At 44.7% G+C, this 22,219-nt stretch overlaps 2 protein-coding genes across 2 annotated transcripts; both read left to right on the plus strand.

Moving 5' to 3' along the window:
* Positions 1–1,158: 1,158 nt before the first annotated feature.
* Positions 1,159–15,328, plus strand: LOC106864099 (butyrophilin subfamily 3 member A2-like). Its single transcript, XM_088154843.1, has 3 exons — positions 1,159–1,570; positions 4,558–4,851; positions 14,829–15,328. The coding sequence occupies exons 1-3, from the start codon at positions 1,159–1,161 to the stop codon at positions 15,326–15,328; spliced, it is 1,206 nt and encodes a 401-aa protein (XP_088010969.1).
* Positions 15,329–17,464: 2,136 nt separating this feature from the next.
* Positions 17,465–21,785, plus strand: LOC148220682 (uncharacterized). The gene is made up of 4 exons (XM_088154844.1): positions 17,465–17,495; positions 18,073–18,530; positions 19,328–19,481; positions 20,982–21,785. The coding sequence occupies exons 1-4, from the start codon at positions 17,465–17,467 to the stop codon at positions 21,626–21,628; spliced, it is 1,290 nt and encodes a 429-aa protein (XP_088010970.1). The 3' UTR covers positions 21,629–21,785.
* The last annotated feature ends 434 nt before the right edge of the window (positions 21,786–22,219 follow it).

The raw sequence follows: 22,219 nt of genomic DNA on the forward strand, positions 1-22,219 counted from the left end.
AAATCGCCTCGTCCCTCACTGACGTTTCTCCCCCATTTTCCCTCCCTCCTTTCTCTGGTTTCCCATGGGAAGGGACTGCAGGAATCTCCCGGCCGCGATCCCGGATTTTCCATGGATCCCCAGCTCTGGGGCCTGGCTCTGCTGCCGCTCCTGGCTGCAGGTGAGGACAATTCCACTGGGGATCTGTTCCTGCTCCAAAACCTGAACTCAAACCCGGCCAGGACAGGGGACTGAACCAGGAAAACGTTCCTTTGCCAGAAGGTTCCTTTCCCAGAGGGTTCCTTTTCCAGAGGGTTCCTTTCCCAGAAGGTTCCTTTCCCAGAAGGTTCCTTTTCCCAAAGGTTCCTTTACCAGAGGGTTCCTTTTCCAGAGGGTTCCTTTTCCAGAGGGTTCCTTTTCCAGAGGGTTCCTTTCCCAGAAGGTTCCTTTCCCAGAAGGTTCCTTTCCCAGGTTCCTTTTCCAGAAGGTTCCTTTTCCAGAGGATTCCTTTTCCAGAGGGTTCCTTTTCCAGAAGGTTCCTTTGCCAGAGGGTTCCTTTTCCAGAGGGTTCCTTTGCCAGAAGGTTCCTTTTCCAGAAGGTTCCTTTCCCAGAAGGTTCCTTTTCCAGGGGGTTCCTTTTCCAGAAGGTTCCTTTTCCAGAGGATTCCTTTTCCAGAGGGTTCCTTTTCCAGCTCCATGGGGAAGAGAACATTCCGGAGCTCCCAGGGATTGTTGGGATTGTCCCGTGCCAGGGGTTGGGCTCTGATCCTCTTCCAGCTCAGGGCATTCCATGATTTTTGTCACCCTGGGAGAACCTTTGGGAATGGGGATGTCCAAGGAACATCCCCGGTGTATCCTTGGGAATCTGGGAGCTCCCACATCTCCCAGCAGTGCAGGGATTCACTCCAGGCCCTGGCACCCCCTGATTCCCACCCTGCAGTTTTCTGGAGGCAAATCCCGGGTTTGAAACTTCTCCTTTGGATGGGATTTGCCGTTTCCATCCTTTGGATGGGATTTGCCGTTTCCATCCATTTTTTCATGGCTTCCCCAAGGCTTTAACAGCCAAGAAATCGAGTTTGAATTGTTCAAAACACGGCTGGATAAATCCACCAGCGCCACATCCCCATTTTTTGGGTTTTCCTCCGGGTTCCCCTCCTGTTGAGGATGGAATCGGTCCAGATGAAATTCCACGGAAAACAGGAAGCAGAAAACCAGACCCAAGCCCCGTTTCACCCTAAAACAGGCGGATTCCTCAGCGCTCCCGAAACTCCCGTCCTGGGAATCATCGGGGCCCGGGTGGTGCTGCCCTGCCAGGTGGGATCCGCGCCCCTTCCCGAGGATTTCTCCATCCTTTGGACATTCCAAGGCCCCTCCGGGCCCATCCCCGTGGGCAGCTACAACGGGAAGGGCCCCAGGGAGGAGCCCCACGAGCGCTATCGGGGCCGGGTGGAATTTTTCCACGAGGAATTGCGAGCTGGGAACGTGTCCCTGCTCCTCAGGGACATCCAGAGCTCCGACCAGGGCTCCTACAGCTGCCACGTGGCGTTCCAGGGGGGAGCCTGGGAAGTGCTGCTGCAGCTGGAAGTGGCAGGTTGGTGCCATTCCCTCCCTATCCTTCCCTGCACAAAGCTAATATTTGATGTATTCTTACAAGTTTTCAGTTTTCTTGGCATTTTATAATTATTAAATAGCTTTAAAATAATTTATATTTGGTGGGTTTTTAAATATTTAATCATTTTGCTTTTTAAATATTAATTTTATTTTTATATTTTAAGTATTTTTTTATTTGACATCTTATACGTTGCATAGTATCACATATATAAAATCATATTTATGCATAACAAATATATTGCATTATATATAGATACATGTATAAATACCTTATCTATAGTACATGATTTATAATAATATGTTCCATAAATTATCTTACAATAATTAATTTTATATAATATATTATATAGAATTATATAATTTTATATTATTATTTTTATATTATATTCAATATATTGAATTGATTATATTAATTATTATATTAAATACATGAATATCTATTATGAAATTACTTATATTATATTATATTTTATTATATTACTAATACAATACAATATAATATCTAGTATCTAGTATCTAATATCTAATATCTAATATCTAATATCTAATATACAATATATAATATATAATATATAATATATAATATATAATATATAATATATAATGTACAATATATAATAATACATAATACATAATATATGATACATAATATATAATATGTATAAGCAGCATATTCTTTTATATTTATACTTATATTTATCTGTATTTATAGTTCTATATAAAATAGTTGATATCTGTATTTTTATCTTTTATAGTTTTACATTCTACATATTTTACATATTTGTTTTTACAACTCCTATATTTCAAACATTCCACAAAATCCTGGGAAATTCCACTCCCAGATCCATCCCAGAACTGCCCCCACCCCTCCGTGTGTTTCTGGATTCTCCATTCAATCCCTCATTCCCAAGGACATTTTCTGATCCATCGACCACTGAGAACCTCCAGACCTGCTGGATCAAATCCTGGAAAATCCTTCAGCACTTTCCAAGTCCAGGGAGAAAAGCTGAGTTCCAGAAAACCCCGATTTAACGGGACTGAAATGGGGAATTCCTCTGGTTTTCCACAGCCATTGGAAAAGCTCCAGCCTTGATCCCTCAATTCCTCAATGCACAGGATTGGTGACTTCCAAAAAACCCAAATTTAATGGGATTCTAATGGAAAATTCCTGGCTTTCCACAGAAGTTTCATGTGTGATCCTGTGGTGACAACTCCTCAATGAACAGAATCGTTGAGTTCCAGAAAACCCAAATTTAACAGGATTGAAATGGAAAATTCCTGGTTTTCCACAGAGGTTTCATGTGTGATCCTGTGGCAGCAGCTCCTCAATGAATGGAATTCTTGAGATCCAGAAAACCCAAATTTAATGGGATTGAAATGGAAACTCCTCTGTTTCCCCACAGCCATGGGAGAAGCTCCATCCACGATTTTGTGGTGGCAACTCCTCAATGAACAGAATCATTGACTTCCAAAAAAACCAGTGTAATGGGATTGAAATGGAAAATTCCTCTGTTTTTCCACAAAGGTTCCACGCATCATCCTGTGACAGCAACTCCTTAATGAACGGAATCGCTGAGTTCCATAAACCCAAATTTAATGGGATTGAAATGGAATCTCCTCTGTTTCCCCACAGCCATGGGAGAGGCTCCATCCATGATCCTGGAGCCTGGAGAAGCAGGGCCTGGCTCTCTCCTCAATGCACGGAATTGTTGAGATCCAAAAAACCCCAATTTAAATGGGATTGAAATGGAAATTCATCTGTTTTTGCACAGACATTCCATGCGTCATCCAGTGGCAGCAGCTCTTCAATGAACTGAATCATTGACATCCATAAAACCCAAATCTAATGGGATTGAAATGGAAATCCCTCTGTTTCTCCATAGCTGTCAGAGAGGCTCCATATGTAATCCAGAGAAGCTGGACCTTGGTGTCTCCTCAATGAACGGAATTGTTGAGCTCCAGAAAACCCAAATTTAACAGGATTGAAATGGAAATTCCTCTGTTTCCCCACAGCCGTAGGAGAGGCTCCCACCCTGATCCTGCGGGGCCTGGAGCAGCAGGCCTTGGTTGTCTCCTCAATGAATGGAATCACTGTGTTCCATAAAACCCCAAATTAATGGGATTAAATTTAATCTCCTGTGTTTCCCCACAACCACTGGAGAGGCTCCAACCCTGATCCTGTGGGGCCTGGAGAAGCAGGGCCTGGCTCTCCTCAATGCACGGAATCATTCAGATCAAAAAAATCCCAATTTAACGGGATTAAATTTACTCTCCTGTGTTTCCCCACAGCCATGGGAGAGGCTCCATCCATGGTCATGTGGCAGCAACCCCTCAATGAATGGAATGGTTGAAATCCATAAAATCCCAATTTACTGGGATTAAAATGGAATCCCCTCTGTTTCCCCACAGCCATTGGAGAGGCTCCCACCCTGATCCTGCGGGGCCTGGAGCAGCAGGCCTTGGTTCTCTCCTCAATGAATGGAATCATTCAGATCCATAAAACCCCAAATTAATGGGATTAAATTTATTTTCCTGTGTTTCCCCACAGCCATAGGAGAGGCTCCAACCCTGATCCTGCGGGGCCTGGAGCAGCAGGCCTTGGATCTTTCCTCAATGCATGGAATCATTCAGATCAATAAAACCCCAATTTTAACAGATTAAATTTATTTTCCTGTGTTTCCCCACAGCCATAGGAGAGGCTCCCACGCTGATCCTGCGGGGCCTGGAGCAGCAGGCCTTGGTTCTCTCCTCAATGCATGGAATGGTTGAAATCCATAAAATCCCAAATTTAACAGGATTAAATTTATTTTCCTGTGTTTCCCCACAGCCATTGGAGAGTCTCCAACCCTGATCCTGCGGGGCCTGGAGAAGCAGGGCCTGGCTCTCTCCTCAATGCACGGAATCATTCAGATCCATAAAACCCCAAATTTAACAGGATTAAATTTATTTTCCTGTGTTTCCCCACAGCCATAGGAGAGGCTCCCACGCTGATCCTGCGGGGCCTGCAGCAGCAGGCCTTGCTCGTGTCGTGCCGCTCCTCGGGGTGGTTCCCGCGGCCGCAGCTGCAGTGGTTGGCCGGGAGCGGCCAGGCCCGGCCCGAGCCGGTGGCCACGGTGGCCACGGTGGCCACGGCCGCTCCCGGGGGTCTGTTCAGCGTCCAGGGCTCCGTGCGGCTCCGGCCCCGCCCGGGCCTGCAGATCCAGTGCCGGGCCCTCAACCCCCGGCTCAACATCGGCCGCCACGGCCGCATCCGCATCCACGGTGCCCGCCCGCCCCGCTGCTCCCCACCATTGCATCCCAGGCCCTTCATTGCATTGCATTCATTTAATTTAATTTAATTTAATTTAATTTAATTCATTTCATTCATTTCATTTCATTTCATTCATTTCATTTCATTCAATTTCATTTCATTCATTCCACTTCATTTCATTTCATTTCATTTCATTTCATTTCATTTCATTTCATTTCATTTTCTTATTCTATTTTATCTTATTCTATCTTATTTTGTTTTATCTTATTCTATTCTATTCTATTCTATTCTATTCTATTCTATTCTATTCTTACTAATTAGCAGCTCTTGTCAAGGACTTTAATTATCATTTATCGATTTCATTTCATTTCATTTCATTTCATTTCATTTCATTTCATTTCATTTCATTCATTTCATTCATTTCATTTCATTCATTTCACTTCATTTCATTTCATTTCATTTCATTTCATTTCATTTTCTTATTCTATCTTATTTTGTTTTATTCTATTCTATTCTATGCTATGCTATTCTATTTTTATTTTTTTAATTTTATTTTATTCTAATTTTTATTCTATTCTAGTCTACTCTAGTCTATTTTTTATTCTATTCTATTCTAGTCTATTCCATTCTGTTCTATTTTTTATTTTTTATTCTATTCTATTCTATTCTTACTAATTAGCAGCTCTTGTCAAGGTCTTTTATCATCATTTATCAATTTTAAATTTAATTTAATTTAATTTTTATTTTATTTTATTTTATTTTATTTTATTTTATTATTGCTAATTAGCAACTCTTGCCAAGGACTTTAATTATCATTTATCGATTTCATTTCATTTCATTTCATTTCATTCTCTTATTCTATTTTATCTTATTTTGTTTTATCTTATTCTATTCTATTCTATTCTATTCTATTCTATTCTATTCTATTCTATTCTATTCTATTCTATTCTATTCTATTCTTACTAATTATCAGCTCTTGCCAAGGTCTTTTATCATAATTTACCAATTTTAATTTAAATTTAATTTAATTTAGTTTAATTTTTATTTTATTTTATTTTATTTTATTTTATTATTGCTAATTAGCAGCTCTTGCCAAGATCACTTATTATCATTTATCAATGTATTAATAAATTTTAAATTTAATTTAATTTAGTTTAATTCAAAATTTCTTTTCTTTTATTCTATTCTATTTTTGCTAATTAGCAGCTCTTGCCAAAGTGTTTTTTTATCATTTATCATTTTTTAAAATAAATTTTAAATTAAATTAAATTACATTAAATTAAATTAAATTTTGTTTAATTTACTATGATTTAAAATGTATTTCATTTTTTCTATTTTATTATTGTTAATTAGCAGCTCTTGCCAAGGTCTATTATAATAATTCATCAATTTTAAAATTAAATTTAATTTAATTTAATTTACTCTAATTTAAAATTTGTTTTCTTTTATTCTGTCGTTGCTAATTGGCAGTTCTTGCCAAGATCTTTTATTAATTATAATTTACTGATTTATAAATTAAACTGAATTAAAATAAATTTAGTTTAATTTGAATTTATTTTACTTTATTCCATTGCTGCTAATTAGCAGCTCTTGCCAAAGCCTTCTCTTGATTACAGTTTATTGATTTTTAAATTAAATTTAATTAAATTTAGTTTAATTTTTTTATTTTACTTTGATTTTCCTAATTAGCAGCTCCCATCAAAGTCTTTAATTGTGTTGATTAGCATCGATTGATTGAATTTGATTTTTGCTCGTTGGAAGCCTTTAATTGAATTATTATTTATTAATTGGTTGATTTTATTCTATTTTATCTTTGCGTTGAAGTCTAATTTTAATTAATTTTTTATATTTCTATTTTATTTTCTAGATTTTTTTTATTTTTACTTTTTATTTTTGCATCCATTTCTACCTTCTTAATTTCTTTTAAAATTTTATTTATTAGCAGAATTTTTTTATTTAATCAAAATTAAATAAATAAATTAAAATCAAAATTAATTAAAAATTCCCCACTTCCCACCTCCACGTGTGTTTTGTCTCCTAATTGACCACCTAATAATTAACAGAATGCCTAATCAATAATAATAATTAATAAAATAATTAATAGAATGCCTAATCAATAATAATAATTAATAAAATGTCTAATCATTAATGGAATAGCCAATCCATTAATCACTAATAGAATATTTCAAACTTAATTGATTATTCGAGCCTTAATCAAGAACTTAATAATGAAATCATTTGAGAATATTTATTAATTTATGGCAATTTAAAACATTAACTCATTAATTAATTACTGACTAGTTATTAATTAATACAATAGTTTAATGGATACTTAATCATTAAGTCATTATTAGACTATTTAATAATTAATGAGATGTAAAACATTAATTAAGAAAATATTTAATAACTAATGTGTGTTAATTAATACAGTAATTAATTCTTAATAAAATATTTACTCTTTAAATCATTAACCAAATATTTAGTCCTTAATCAAATATTTATTAAATAAATCATTAATGGAATATGTAATAACTAATGGATGATTGAATCCATAAATAATTAGTAAAGTCTTTAATGCTTAATGGATATTTAATTATTAAATCATTATTAGAATAATTAATACTTAATGGGAAATACAAACTTTAACCAAGCCAATATTTAATCCTTAATGGAATATTTAATAATTAAATAATTAACTGAATATTTAATAATTAATGGAAAATAAATGCCTTGAATAATTTATAGAATAAGGAATTTTAATATTCAGGCCTTTAATCACTATTAGAATATTTAGTAATTAATATTTTATAAGTAAATAATTAATTTTATATTTTATTATTAATGCCAAGCAATGGCCTTAATTAATAAAAAATTAATAATTACTTGAATATTTAAGCCTTAAAAAACAGAATTTTAAATTACATTTGTGCCTTAAATTAATTAAACATTTATTAATGAACAAAATATTTAATTTTCACCTAATTAAGAGACAAATTCAATTAATTAGCGATTAATGAATGGCTTTTTTTTCCCGGCTTTTCCAGGCGCTTTTTTCCCGTCCGTGTCCCTGTGGCTGCGGATTTTCCTGGCGCTTTTATTCCTCACCTTGGTCCTGATCGCCGCGATTTCCGCCCTGCTGCACAGTGAGCGCCCGAAATCCCAAATTCCGACCCGAAATTCCCAAATCCCGACCCAAATTCCCAAATCCCGACCCGAAATCCCAAATCCCGACCCGAAATCCCAAATTCCACAGGGAAAATCCCAAATCCAGACCCAAAATCCCAAATTCCACAGGGAAAATCCCAAATCCCGACCCAAAATCCCAAATCCCGACCCGAAATCCCAAATCCCACAGGAAAAATCCCAAATCCCGACCCGAAATCCCAAATTCCACAGGGAAAATCCCAAATTCCACAGGAAAATCCCAAATTCCACAGGAAAATCCCAAATTCCACAGGGAAAATCCCAAATCCAGACCCAAAATCCCAAATTCCACAGGAGAAAATCCCAAATTCCGACCCGAAATCCCAAATTCCACAGAAAAAAATCCCAAATTCCACAGGGAAAAATCACAAATCCCGACCCAAAATCCCAAATCCCGACCCAAAATCCCAAATCCCGACCCAAAATCCCAAATTCCACAGGAAAAATCCCAAATTTTACAGGGAAAAATCCCAAATTCCACTGGAAAAATTCCCAAATTCCACAGCAAAAAATCCCAAACCCCGACCCAAAATCCCAAATTCCACAGGAAAAATCCCAAATCCCGCCCCAAAATCCCAAATTCTACACCAAAAATTCCCAAATTCTGCCGGAAAATCCCAAATTTTACCGAGAAAATCCCAAATCCTGCGGGAAAATCCCAAATTCCACAGCAAAATCCCAAATTTTACAGGAAAAATCCCAAATCCCGACCCGAAATCCCAAACCCCGACCCAAAATCCCAAATTCCACACCAAAAAATCCCAAATTCCACAGGGAAAATTCCCAAATTCCACAGGAAAAATCCCAAATTCCACAGGAAAAATCCCAAATTCCACAGGGAAAAATCCCAAATCCCGCCCAAAATCCCAAATTTTACTGAGAAAATCCCAAATCCTGCGGGAAAATCCCAAATTCCACAGCAAAATCACAAATTTTTCAGAAAAAATCCCAAATTCCACAGGAAAAAATCCGAAATTCCACAGGAAAAATCCCAAATCCCGCCCCAAAATCCCAAATTCCGACCCAAAATCCCAAATTCCGACCCAAAATCCCAAATTTTACAGCAAAAAATCCCAAATCCCGCCCCAAAATCCCAAATTTTACGGAGAAAATCCCAAATCCAGTTGGAAAAAATTCAGGAAAAAATTGAATTTTTTTCTTTTCTTTTTTTTTTTTCCCCCAGGGAGCCACAAGAGAACCGTGACCGCCGGTGAGGGAATTCATTATTAATTATTATTAATTATTAATTTTGATTGAATTATTTTTACTTTGCCATTTAATCATTTTTACTTTAATGATTTATTTTTCAGTATTGTTATAACGGAGCGAAATTAAAAATTAGGAATATATGGAATGAAATTCCGAAAAAATTAAAATTGGGTCTCAAAAGGTGAAAAATTAAATATAAAAAATTACTTGTGCTAATAAAAAATATTAATTAGAAAATAACAGAAATTGTATTAAATATTACTAAAATTGATCTAGAAATAAAAGATGCCAGAAAATCTTGAAAATATTGAATATAAAATAAGAAATTCCAGGTTTTATTAAATATTAACATATAAATACATAGACACACAAAATACTAAAAAATCTTTTAGAAATTAAATGCATTAATTTCCAAATTAATTCAAATTAAAGATAATTAATTAAAGACATGAAATATTATTTAATAGTTGTATTAAATAGTTTTATTAATGAGACTGAATATGTAAATTAAGGCATTGATATTAAATAGTAAATATTAGCTAGAAATTGAATATAAATACAAAATATAGTTAATATTAATAAATATAGATATATAGATATAAATATAATTATAAATATAATTATGATTATAATTATAGATATAGATATAAATAGAAATATATATAAATATAAATATAAATATAAATATAAATATAAATATAAATATGAATATAAATGTAAATAATTAGTTTTAAAATGTCACAAATTTTAAAATTTTAAAAGTTTCTCGATTTTCCAGAAAAGGCAAAGCTGCAAATGGAGGAAGGTAAAAATCCAAAATTCTCCGCGTTTGAAATGATTTTTTGTTATAATTAGAATTATTTCGCGTTTAAAAATTGACATTTTAAAAATTCTAAAATTTACTAATTTTTCTCACACTCCTGTTTTCGATCGAGTCGCTAATTTTTTTAACATCATTAAATTTCACTTAATTTTTAAATTTTTAATCAGTTGAAAACTTACAATTTAAAAATGCCCTAATTGAAAAAAAAAAAAAAATTAAATTACCGATATTTTCCAAGTAGAATTCTGCTCTGATTTCTATTTTCTTACCATTTAAAATAAAATAAAATCTAAAGAATAAAACGATAAAAAATAAATTATCAAATCTATGTTTGGGCTTTTTTTTTTTTTTTAAATATCTTTTTGCTCAAGTTAAAATTAAAAAAAAAAATAAAATGCAAAAAAATTTGCAATCGTATTTTTCAAATGTATGAATGACTGAACTGGATCAATCTCATCCGTTAAACAGAAGGAAATTCAAAGATTTTGATATTTCCATGGACTCAATCATCTCTTCCAAATAATGAAAAAAAATCCGAATTTTCAATGGGACCGAGGTTCCTGAATTGGGAATTTTTGGGGCCAAAATTCCCAAATTTCTCTTCCAGAGAAAAAGAAAGTGAAGGCTCAGCTGGGTGAGTCCTTCCCTCCTCTTTTCCTTTGCCTTTTTCCCTTTTTCCTTTTTCCTTTTTTCCTTTTTTCCTTTTTTCCTTTTTTCCTTTTTTCCTTTTTTCCTTTTTCTCCATTTTCCCCCTTTTTCCATTTTTTCCTTTCCCCCGTTTTCCATTTTTCCTTTTTTCCCATTTCCCCCCATTTCCCCCTTTTTTCCCTTTTCCCCTTTTTCCTTTTTCCCTTTTTTCCATTTTTTTCCCGTTTCTTCCTTTTCCCTTTTTTCCATTTTTCCCCTTTTTCCCCTTTTTTCACATTTTCCCCTTTTTTCCATTTTTCCCTTTTCCCCCTTTTATCCCATTTTTCCCATTTTTCCGTTTCCCTCTTTTTTTCCTTTTTTCCCCCATTTTCCCTTTTTTCCCCCTTTTCCCCCCTTTTCCCCATTTTTCCCTTTTATCCCTTTTCCCCATTTTCCCCTTTTTCCATTTTTCCCTTTTATCCCTTTTCCCCCTTTTCTCCATTTTTCCTTTTTTCCCATTTTCTCCTTTTTTCCCTTTTCCCTTTTTCCCCTTTTATCCCTTTTATCCCTTTCCCCCTTTTTTCCTTTTTTCCCCATTTCCCCTTTCTCCCCTATTCCCATTTTTCCCTTTTATCCCTTTCCCCCCTTTTTTCCTTTTTCCCCCATTTTCCCATTTTTCCCTTTTCCCCTTTTTCCTCTTTTTCCCCTTTTTCTCCTTTTTTCCATTTTTCCCATTTTCCCTTTATTTCCTTTTATCCCTTTCCCCCATTTTTCCCTTTTTTCCCTTTTTTCCCTTTTTCCCATTTTTCCCTTTTTCCCCTTTTTTCTTTTTTTCCCTTTTTTCCCTTTCCCCCTTCCCTCTCCTTTTTCCAGTTTCCCCCCATTTTTCCCTTTTCTCACCCCTTTTCCCCCCATTTTCCCCCATTTTTCCCCATTTTCCCCCATTTTCCCCCATTTTCCCCCATTTTCCCCCATTTTTCCCCATTTTCCCCCATTTTCCCCCATTTTTCCCCTTTCCCTTCCCTTTGGACAAGAACCTACAAACAGCATCAATAACAAATATTAACGAGCACTATTAATAACCATTATTAAATATTATTAAATTAATATTTCTCCCTGCCATTCCTTTGATTCCACGTCCGGAATTCCCAGATGAAGAAAAAGCCAAGAAACGCGCAGGTAAATTCCATTTCCTCCCAATTTTTTCCCCCTTTATCCCCCTTTTTTCCCCTTTTTTCCCCCTTTATCCCCCTTTTTTATCCCTTTTTTTCCCCCCTTTTTCCCCCCATGCCTTTCCCGCCGATATTTCCAATTTTCCATGGAATTTTTCCCATCACTCATTCCCTGCTTTTCCTTTCCAGCGAAAATCGAATTCAAGAAACACTTCGGTAAGAAAACTCAAATTCCCGAAATTCTCATTTCCCCCCGAAATTTATGAAAAATAAAAGGGGAATTCCGGTTTTTATCCACGATATCCCTGGAATTTGGAGCTAATTCATCCCGGGACAGGAATTTCCCGTTATTCCACACCCGGGAATTGTTCTGATGGGAAAAATTTGGGGGGAAATTGGGAAAATCCAACAAAAGTGACGGGAACATCTTTTCCTTTCAGGTCAGCTGAAAGCCGAGCTGGGTAAGCAAAAACCCCAAAATTCCTGGGATTCTGGGGGGGATTAAATGGGAATTCTGGGGGGGAAATATGGAATTTATCCATGAAAATCGGAATTCCCGGGATTTTTTTTTCTTCTTCCCGTAGATTTCTGGGAAGCGCGGAGCCACGCGGGTGAGCCTGAGCGAGCCGGGGATCCGGGATTGTGGGATTTGGGAATTCAGGGATTCGGGAATTCCAGAATTTGAGGATTCAGGGATTCGGGAATTCCAGAATTTGGGGATTCGGGGGTTTGGGGATTCGGGAATTTGAGGATCCAGGGATTTGGGAATTCATGGATTTGGGGATTCAGAGATTTTGGGGTTCGGGAATTTGGGGGTTCAGGGATTTGGGGGTTGGGGAATTTGGGGATCCAGGGATTTGGGAATTCCGGGATTCGGGAATTTGGGAATTCAGGGATTCGAGAATTTGGGGATTCAGGGATTTGGGGAGTCCGGGAATTTGGGGATTCAAGGATCTGGGAATTTGGGGATTCCAGAATTAGGGAATTCAGGGATTCGGGGATTCGGGAATTTGGGGATTCAGGGATTTGGGGGACCCAGGGATTTGAGGGTTCGGGAATTTGGGGATTCATGGATTTGGGAATTCCAGAATTAGGGAATTCAGGGATTCGGGAATTTGGGGATTCAGGGATTTGGGGGTTCTTGAATTTGGGAATTCAAGGGTTTGGGGATTCAGGAATTTGGGGATTCAGGGGTTTGGGGATCCAGGGATTTGGGGGTTCGGGAATTTGGGAATTCAGGGGTTCGGAGATTCAGGGATTTGGGGGTTCAGGAATTTGGGGATTCAGGGGTTCGGGGATTCAGGGATTTGGGGGTTCAGGAATTTGGGGATTCAGGGGTTTGGGGATTCGGGGATTTGGGGGTTCGGGAATTTGGGGATTCAGGGGTTTGGTGGTCCCTCGGTTCCTCAGTGGCCACATCCCATATTCTGTGGAATGTTTGAATTCCTTGTGGAAGCATCCCAGGAGCTCTGGGATTCTGGGATTTGGTGATTTTGGGATTCCAGGATTCGGGGTTTCTGTTATTTGGGGATTCAGGTATTATGGGATTTGTGGATTTTGAGATTTTGGGATTTGGGATTTCTGTGATTTGGGGATTTTGGGATTCGGAGATTCCGGGATTCCAGGATTTAGGGATTCGGGATTTCTGGGATTCCAAGATCTGGGGGTTCTGTGACTGGGGGGATTCAAGGATTCAGGTATTACAGGATTTGTGGATTTGGGGGTTCTGGGATTCAGGGATTTGGGGTTTCTGTGATTTGGGGATTTTGGGAACCAGGGATTCCCGGATTTTGAATTTCTGTGATTTGGGGATTTGGGGGATCAGGGATTCCAGGATTTGTGGATCTTGGGATTCTGGGATTCCAGGATTCAGGGTTTCTGTGATTTGGGGATTCAGGGATTTCAGGGATTTGTGGATTTGGGGATTCTGGGATTCCAGAATTTGGGGGTTCAGGTATTATGGGGTTTCTCTGACCTTGGGATTCTGGTATTGTGGGATTCAGGGTTTCTGTGATTTGGGGATTTGGGGAACCAGGGATTCTGGGATTCTGGGATTTGGGATTTCAGGGATTTGTGGATTTGGGGATTCTGGGATTTGGGATTTCTGTGATTGGGGATCAGGGATCCTGGGATTTGTAGATCTTGAGATTCAGAGATTCCAGAATTTGTGGATTTGGGGATTCTGTGATTTCAGGATTTGGGGTTTCTGTGATTTGGGGATTTTGGGAACCAGAGATTCTGGGATTTGTGGATTTGTGGATTCTGGGATTTGAGGTTTCTGTGATTTGGGGATTTTGGGGTTCAGGGATTACCGGATTTGGGGATTTTGTAATTCTGGGATTCAAGGATTTGGGGTTTCTGTGATTTCTGGATTTTGGGATCATGGGATTCAGGGAATTTGGAGATTCTGGGGTTTGGGGTTTCTGTTTTGGGGGGATTTAGGGATCCAGGGATTCTGGGATTTGTGGATTTGGGGATTCGTGGATTCGTGGATTTAGGGGTTCAGGGATTTGGGGTTTCTGTGATTTTGGGGATTCAGGGGTTCTGGAATGTGGGGGTTCGGGTTTTCTGTGATTTTGGGGATTCGGGGATTCTGTGATTTTGGGGATTCTGTGATTTTGGGGATTCAGGCTTTCTGTGATTTTGGGGATTCAGGCTTTCTGTGATTTTGGGGATTCGGGGATTCTGGAATGTGGGGGTTCGGGTTTTCTGTGATTTTGGGGATTCGGGGATTCTGTGATTTTGGGGATTCAGGGGTTCTGGAATGTGGGGGTTCGGGTTTTCTGTGATTTTGGGGATTCGGGGATTCTGTGATTTTTAGGATTCGGGATTTCTGTGATTTTGGGGATTCAGGGTTTCTGTGATTTTGGGGATTCGGGGATTCGGAGATTCTGCGGCCCCTCAATCCCCGGGAATGTCCCAGTCCCTCACGGGATCCTTCCCGTCCCCGCAGTTCCCGTGGCGCTGGATCCCGAGGCGCGGCCCCTGGATGTCGGGGACGCGCAGGATCCGCTCCCGGTGCCGGCGCTGGTGGCGCGGGACGCGCTGGGAGCCGGGAATCGCTACTGGGAGGTGGAACTGGGTCGGGAGCCGAGCTGGGTGCTGGGGGTTCTGCGGGCCCTTCCCGAGCAGCATTCCCGTGATCCCCAAAATCCCAAAAATCCCCCAAATCCCCGGGACGGGCTCTGCGCTCTGCGCGCATCCCAAGGACAGCTCGTGTCCAGCGGCGGCCGCGCCTGCGGGGAGCAGCGGCCGGGGCTCGCCGTGCTCGGAGTGTTCCTGAACCGGGACAAGGCACAGCTGGAATTTTACGATGTGGAGCAGAAGGTTCTGGTGGCCGGGATCCCGCTGGGGGCCGGGGAGGATCCCGCGGGGAATTTTTTCCCGTTTGTGTCCCAAGGGGAAGAGGGGACGCTCCGGGTGCGCCCGGTGCCGGTGCCGGTGCCGCTGTAAAGCCGCGGGGAGCGGCGGAAGGCTGAGCGGGAAAAGGGAAATTCGGGGTGTCAGGGGGGAAAAGTGAAATGTGAAAGGTGGGGGTGAGCAAAATAAAAGGGAAAAATTGAGGAGAAAGGGAGGAAAAGGGGGAAAAAAAAGGAAAGGGGACGGTGAAAAAAGAAAAAGTTAAGAAAAATAAAAGGAGAGAACACGGGAAAAAAGGTGGGAAAGGGAGATGGCAAAAAGAAGGGAAAAGGGAGAAAAGGAGGGAAGGAAAAAGGAAGGAAGGAAGAGAGGAAAGGGAAAGAGAAGGGGAAAGGGGGAAAAAAGGGAGGAGGAAAGGGGAAAAGGAGGAAAAAAGGGGAAAAGGTGAAAAGGGAAAAAAAGGGGAAAAGGTGAAAAGGAGAAAAGGAGGGAAAAGGGGAAAGAGGGAAAAGAGGGAAAGGAGGGAAAAGGAGGAAAGGGGAAAAGGAGAAACGGTGAAAAGGGGGAAAAAGGAAAGGAAAGGAAAGGAAAGAAAAGAAAAGAAAAGAAAAGAAAAGAAAAGAAAAGAAAAGAAAAGAAAAGAAAAGAAAAGAAAAGAAAAGAAAAGAAAAGAAAAGAAAAGAAAAGAAAAGAAAAGAAAAGAAAAGAAAAGAAAAGAAAAGAAAAGAAAAGGGTTGGTCAAATTCTCCTGTACTATTTTTTTTTTTGTATGAAGAAATGAATTAAAGTTGTTCTAAAGAAAAAAAAATAAAATCACTGTTTTGAGAAATTTTCTTTCTAATTTCGGGCAGCAGAATTTGTGGCAGGAAAAGGAGATAAAAGAGGGAGTTCTGTCCAAAATTTGACTTAATTTGGCCTTTTCTCTTCCTGGTCTGCGGGATGTACAGTGGGGTTTTTTCCTCAAATCCAGTGGGACTGGATTTCCCTGGATAAATCCCCCACTTTGTGCCTGCTTTTCCTGGATAAACCCCCCCATTCGAGACTGGTTTTCCCTGGATAAAAACCCCACTTTTTAACCGTGGTTTTTTTTTTTAATAAAAGCTCCACTTTTTACCAGGTTTTCCCTCATAAAACCCCCAATTTTCACCCATTTTCCCCGGATAGAACCCCCGGGTTTTGCCAGTTCTCCCAGGAATTCCCCTCCTGGAGCTTCCAGAATCCCTCGAGGGGTTTGAGGTCCCCTTTGTGTCCCCGGGGTTGTTTGGGGGGGGTCCCCTTTGTGTCCCCGGGGTTGTTTGGGGGGGTCCCTTTGTGCCCCCGGGGTTGTTTGGGGGTCCCTTTGTGTCCCCAGGGCTGTTTGGGGGGTCCCCTTTGTGTCCCCAGGGCTGTTTGGGGGGGTCCCTTTGTGCCCCCGGGGTTGTTTGGGGGTCTCTTTGTGTCCCCAGGGTTGTTTGGGGTCCCCTTTGTGTCCCCGGGGTTTTTTGGGGGGTCCCTTTGTGTCCCCAGGGTTTTTTGGGGGGTCTCTTTGTGTCCCCAGGACTGTTTAGGGGGTCCCTTTGTGTCCCCAGGGTTGTTTGGGGGATCCCCTTTGTGTCCCCAGGGTTTTTTGGGGGGGTCCCTTTGTGTCCCCAGGGTTTTTTGGGGGGTCCCTTTGTGTCCCCGGGGTTGTTTGGGGGATCCCCTTTGTGTCCCCAGGGTTTTTTGGGGGGTTCCTTTGTGTCCCCGGGGTTTTTTGGGGGGTCCCTTTGTGTCCCCAGGGTTTTTTGGGGGGGTCCCTTTGTGTCCCCAGGGTTTTTTTGGGGGGTCCCTTTGTGTCCCCGGGGTTGTTTGGGGGGTCCCTTTGTGTCCCCAGGGTTTTTTGGGGGGGTCCCTTTGTGTCCCCGGGGTTTTTTGGGGGGGTCCCTTTGTGTCCCCAGGGTTTTTTGGGGGTCCCTTTGTGTCCCCCCCAACTTTGGGGACACCCCCGAAACTCCCCCGCCCGCCGAGCTCCGAGGGGGCGTGGTCTCCGTTCAGGCCCCGCCTCCTCAAGCTTCTCGAACTTCCATTGGCTCTCTGTGCTGTCAATCACTCCCACAGCCAACCCGCATTAGGGAATTCTCCCTTCAAGTCACGCCCCTTTCTGAATCTCGCCCTCCCATTGGCTGTCCTCGCTGTCAATCTCAGCCCAAGGTTCCCGCCCCAGCCGCTGTGTGGGCGTGGCCTCCCCGTGATTGACAGCGCGCTCGCCCAATGAGGGGCGGGGCTTCGCCACCTCCCTCACGTACGGCGGGGCTGGGGGGGGGAAATTTGGGGAGGGGGGAGAAATTTGGGGAACTCGGGACCCCCCGGGACCCCCCCGGGACCCCCCGGGACCCCTCGGAGGCGGGGCCGGGCCCGGCCTCTCCGGGCCTTTGTGTCGGCGAGCGGCGAGCGAGGGGCCGGGCCCGGCTCGGGGGGGCTGCGGGAGGGACCCCCAGGTTTGGATGAGGGTCGGGACCCCCAGGTTTGGGGGTGGGGGGGAAAGACCCCCAGGTTTGGATGGGGGAGGGGATAAGGGGGGGGGTCGGGACCCCCAGGGTCGGGGGGATTTTGGGACCCCAGGGCGGCTGTGGGACCCCCAGGTTTGGGGGGGGGGGGGGGGGGCTTCAGTGCTGGGGGGGGGTCGGGACCCCAGGGCTGAGGGGGGGCGGCCAGGACCCCAATTTTGGGGCTGGGGGGGACATTACAGAGGTCTGGGGGTTTTGGGGGGAAGGTGAGGCCGGGGAGGGTTGATTGAGGGGGGTCCTCAAGGCGAGGGGGGGAGTTGTAAAACTGTAAAGCTGGGAGGGTCTTTCCTTAACGCCCCCCTCCACTTTCAGATCCATATCGCGACATTCGGGCCGGGGGGGGGTCACGACAGAGCCCGGCAGGATGGAGCCCCCCCCCTCCCCGGCCGAGACCCCCGGAGCGGGCCGGGGGCAGGGCCGGGTGGACTCCCCGGAGCCTCGTCCCGACCCTTCCCGGCGGAGGCTCCGGCGGTGCCGGCACGGAGCTGCGGCGGCTGCGCTTCCGACAGTTCCGCTACCAGGAGGCGGCGGGGCCGCGGGACGTGTGGCGGAGGCTGCGGGAGCTGTCGCGGCGCTGGCTGCGGCCCGAGGAGCGCAGCAAGGAGCAGATCATGGAGCTGCTGGTGCTCGAGCAGTTCCTCAGCATCCTGCCCGAGGACATCCAGAGCTGGGTGTGGGTCCGGCACCCCGAGTCCTGCGCCCAGGCCGTGGCCTTGGCCGAGAGCTTCCAGCTGGGGCGAGGAGATGCCGACGGGATTTGGGAGCAGCAGGTGGGAGAGGGTCCGGATACGGCGAGGGAAGGGGGTTCCCAGGGGGTCCTGGTCCCCAAATCGGGAATAATTGGCCCCACTTCATTCCTCCCGCTCCATGCCACCCCTGCTGTGGGATTCTGAGCTCATTCCCAAGAGAAACCCCCAAACTTGGGGCTGGAAAAGGGGTCATGGGTGCCTAAATCCCCTCGGCCACTTTTAGGGGTACTGGGCACCCAAAATCCTTTTGGGGATCTGCAGCACCCAAAATCTCCCGAGGCTTTTGGGTGTTCCAGGTGTCCAAATCCCCTCAGCAGCTTTTGGGGTTCCTGGGCACCCAAAATATTTCTGGGGACTTTGAGGATCTCCAGCACCCAAATTCCCTCGGAAACTTTTGGGGGTCCCAGGTATCCAAATCCCCTCAGCAGCTTTTAGGGGCACTGGGCACCCAAAATCCTTTTGAGGATCTCCAGCTCCCAAATTCTCTCAGAAGCTTTTGGGGGTTCCAGGTGTCCAAAATCTCCTCTGTGGCTCTGAGGGTCCTGGGAACCCAAAACCCCTCAGTGTCTTTTGGGGGTCCCCAGCACCCAAAGCTCTGAGAGCTTTTGCACCCAAATCCCCTCCACAACTCCCGGGGATCCCCAGCACTCAAATCCCCTCTGCAGCTTTTTTTTGGGCCTCTAAATCTCCGTGGCTCCTTTTGGGGATTCTGGGCCACCCCAAACCCCCTCTGGGGACCCCCCAGCACCCAAAACCCTTTTAGAGCTTTTGGGGGTCCCCAAATCCCCTCGGCAGCTCCGTGTGCCCGTGTCCCCCAGGTGACCGTGAGGGTGAAGGTGGAGGACGTGGCCCCCGGGGACGAGGAGGACCCCGGAGTTTTGGGGGTCCCCCCGAGCCCCCCATTGGAGACCCCCCAGGAGGAGGCAGCTCCGGGCAAGGAGAAGGCTGAGGAAGAGGAGCCACGGGAAGGAGGTACCAGGATGGGGGCAGGAAAACCTTCAGCCACCCCCAAAAAATGGGGTGAGGGGGGGGCCACTGGAGCTGGGGGAGCTTGGAGGGGGTGGGACCCATAAATCACCTCAGTGACCCCAAAAATCATCTCCCAGGGGGTCAAAATTGTCTCAGTGGAGACAAAAAACCCCAAATCCTGGGGTCAAAAACCATCTCAGGGGACCAAAAACCCAAATCTTGGGGTCAAAAACCATCTCAGGGGACCAAAACCCCCAAATCTTGCAGTCAAAAGCCATTCTTTTAGGCATAAAACCATCTCCTTGGGACAAAATCAACTTTTTGGGGTCAAAAAGCATCTCTTTAGGCTCAAAAACCATCTTGTTTGGGCTCCAAAATATCTTTTTGGGTTCCAAACCATCTTCTTGGGATCAAAAACCATTTTGGGTTCCAAAACTCTTTTCTTGGGTCAAAAACCATCCCCAAGGAGACCCCCCAAGACCCCTGGTGGGGATCAAAAATCCCTAAAAAAGAGTGAAAATCCCAAATAAAGAGTGAAAATCCCCAAAAAGGGGGAAGATCCCACTTGAGGAGGAGTCAGACTCCGAAAAGCACCAAAAAATTGGAATAAATGGGGAAATGGTCAAAAAATCCCACAAAAAAAAATCTGAAATCCTTGGGCCAAAATCATCTGCTTGTGTCAAAATCTGTCTTGGGCTCAAAACCATCTTGGGTCAAAAACCATTTTGGGTTAAAAACCATTTTGGGTTAAAAACCATCTCCTGGTGCTCCTAAACCACCTCCTGGTGCTCCTAAACCACCTCCTGGTGTTCCTAAACCATCTCATGGTGCTCCTAAACCTCCTGGTGTTCCCAAACCACCTCCTAGGGATCCTAAATCATCTTCTGGTGCCCCTAAACCATCTCCTGGTGTTCCTAAACCACCTCCTAGGGCTCCTAAACCACCTCCTGGTGTTCCTAAACCATCTCCTGGTGCTCCTAAACCACCTCCTGGTGTTCCTAAACCATCTCATGGTGCTCCTAAACCATCTCCTTGGGTCGTAAACCATCTCCTAGGGATCCTAAACCATCTCCTGGTGTTCCTAAACCACCTCCTAGGGCTCCTAAACCATCTCCTGGTGCTCCTAAATCATCCTGTGGTGCTCCTAAACCATCTCCTGGTGTTCCTAAACCATCTCCTGGTGCTCTTAAACCATTTCCTCGTTCCCCTAAACCATCTCCTGGTGCCCCTAAACCACCTCCTAGGGCTCCTAAACCATCTCCTCGTTCCCCTAAACCATCTCATGGTGTTCCTAAACCATCTCCTTGGGTCCAAAACCATCTCCTAGGGATCCTAAACCATCTCTGTGGGTCTAACCCCCCTGATTGGGGGTCCAGAGCCTTCTCCTGACGGCCCCCATGGATGAATTTGGGGGTTCAGCGGCGGGACCCTCACCCTGGGGCTCCTAAACCCGGACATTCCGCAGCAGGAGGGACCCCAGGGGCCTTCTCATCACCTCCACAGGTGCCACCACCGCAGCCCCGGCGCCGCCCCTTCCCCATCCCCAGCACCCTCCGAGCGCCCGGAGGCGCCGAGGGCGGCGGGATCCTCTGGGCTCCGAGGCTGCCCCGGGCCCGGCGGCGCCGCCGCGGCCGTTCCCGTGCGCTCAGTGCGGGAAATGCTTCGGCCGCCTCACGCACCTCAGAACCCACGAGCGGACGCACACGGGGGTGAAGCCGTACGGCTGCGGCGCCTGCGGCAAACGCTTCGGCCACCTGTCCACGCTCACCACGCACCGGCGGCTGCACACGGGCGAGCGGCCCTACGGCTGCGGCCACTGCGGCAAGAGCTTCACCAACCCCTCGGACCTCAACAAGCACCGGCGCTCGCACACGGGCGAGCGGCCGTACCCGTGCCCGGCCTGCGGCAAGCGCTTCAGCCAGCAGTCCAACCTGACCATGCACCGCCGCAGCCACACCCAGGAGCGGCCCTACCCCTGCCGCACCTGCGCCAAGAGCTTCAAGTACCTGGCGGACCTGACGGTGCACGAGCGCTCGCACACGGGCGAGCGGCCCTTCCCCTGCGGCCACTGCGGCAAGAGCTTCAGCAACAAGTCCTCGCTGGCCCGGCACACGCGGATCCACGCCCGGGCGGCGGCCAGGGACAAGTGAGGGCGGCCTGGGGGGGGGGGTTGGTGGCCGTGGTGGGGGGAGCTTTGGGCTCCGGGTCTTGGCTCGCTGCTCCTGGAGACGGAAGCCGCGTCCCCCAGGAGCTGGTGGCCCCAGGAGTGGCGTGAGGTGGCTCAAACATGGATGAGGATGGACGTGAGCTGGTGTTTGATGTGTGCCGTGACCTGGTGGCTCCGTGACCCCATTCCCTGCTCCCGGAGGTCCAGGAGGGATGGTGGGATGTCCCCCATCACCTGGTGGCTCCGTGATCCCATTCCCAGAGTTCCCACACCAGTGGTGGGATGTTCCCCATCACCTGGTGGCTCCCTGATCCCATTCCCAGAGTTCCCACACCAGTGGTGGGATGTCCCCCATCACCTGGTGGCTCCCTGATCCCATTCCCTGCTCCCCGAGGTCCAGCAGGGATGGTGGCACCGTGGCTGATGAGCCCCGTGAGCTTTGTGGCTCCGGATCTTGGCTCGCTGCTCCTGGAGCTGGTGGCTCCATGATCCCATTCCCAGAGTTCCCACACCAGTGGTGGGATGTCCCCCATCACCTGGTGGCTCCCTGATCCCATTCCCTGCTCCCCGAGGT

This window comes from Sturnus vulgaris, chromosome 32 (assembly GCF_052056855.1).
Source record: "Sturnus vulgaris isolate bStuVul1 chromosome 32, bStuVul1.hap1, whole genome shotgun sequence".
NCBI classification, from domain to species: domain Eukaryota; kingdom Metazoa; phylum Chordata; class Aves; order Passeriformes; family Sturnidae; genus Sturnus; species Sturnus vulgaris.

Coding starts and splice junctions, on each gene's coding strand:
- LOC106864099 (XM_088154843.1), top strand. CDS start 1,159: ATGAAATTCCACGGAAAACAGGAAGCAGAAAACCAGACCCAAGCCCCG. Junction 1,571..4,557: donor GCTGCAGCTGGAAGTGGCAG/GTTGGTGCCATT, acceptor GTTTCCCCACAG/CCATAGGAGAGGCTCCCACG. Junction 4,852..14,828: donor CGGCCGCATCCGCATCCACG/GTGCCCGCCCGC, acceptor CCGTCCCCGCAG/TTCCCGTGGCGCTGGATCCC.
- LOC148220682 (XM_088154844.1), top strand. CDS start 17,465: ATGAGGGGCGGGGCTTCGCCACCTCCCTCAC. Junction 17,496..18,072: donor GGCTTCGCCACCTCCCTCAC/GTACGGCGGGGC, acceptor CTCCACTTTCAG/ATCCATATCGCGACATTCGG. Junction 18,531..19,327: donor ACGGGATTTGGGAGCAGCAG/GTGGGAGAGGGT, acceptor CGTGTCCCCCAG/GTGACCGTGAGGGTGAAGGT.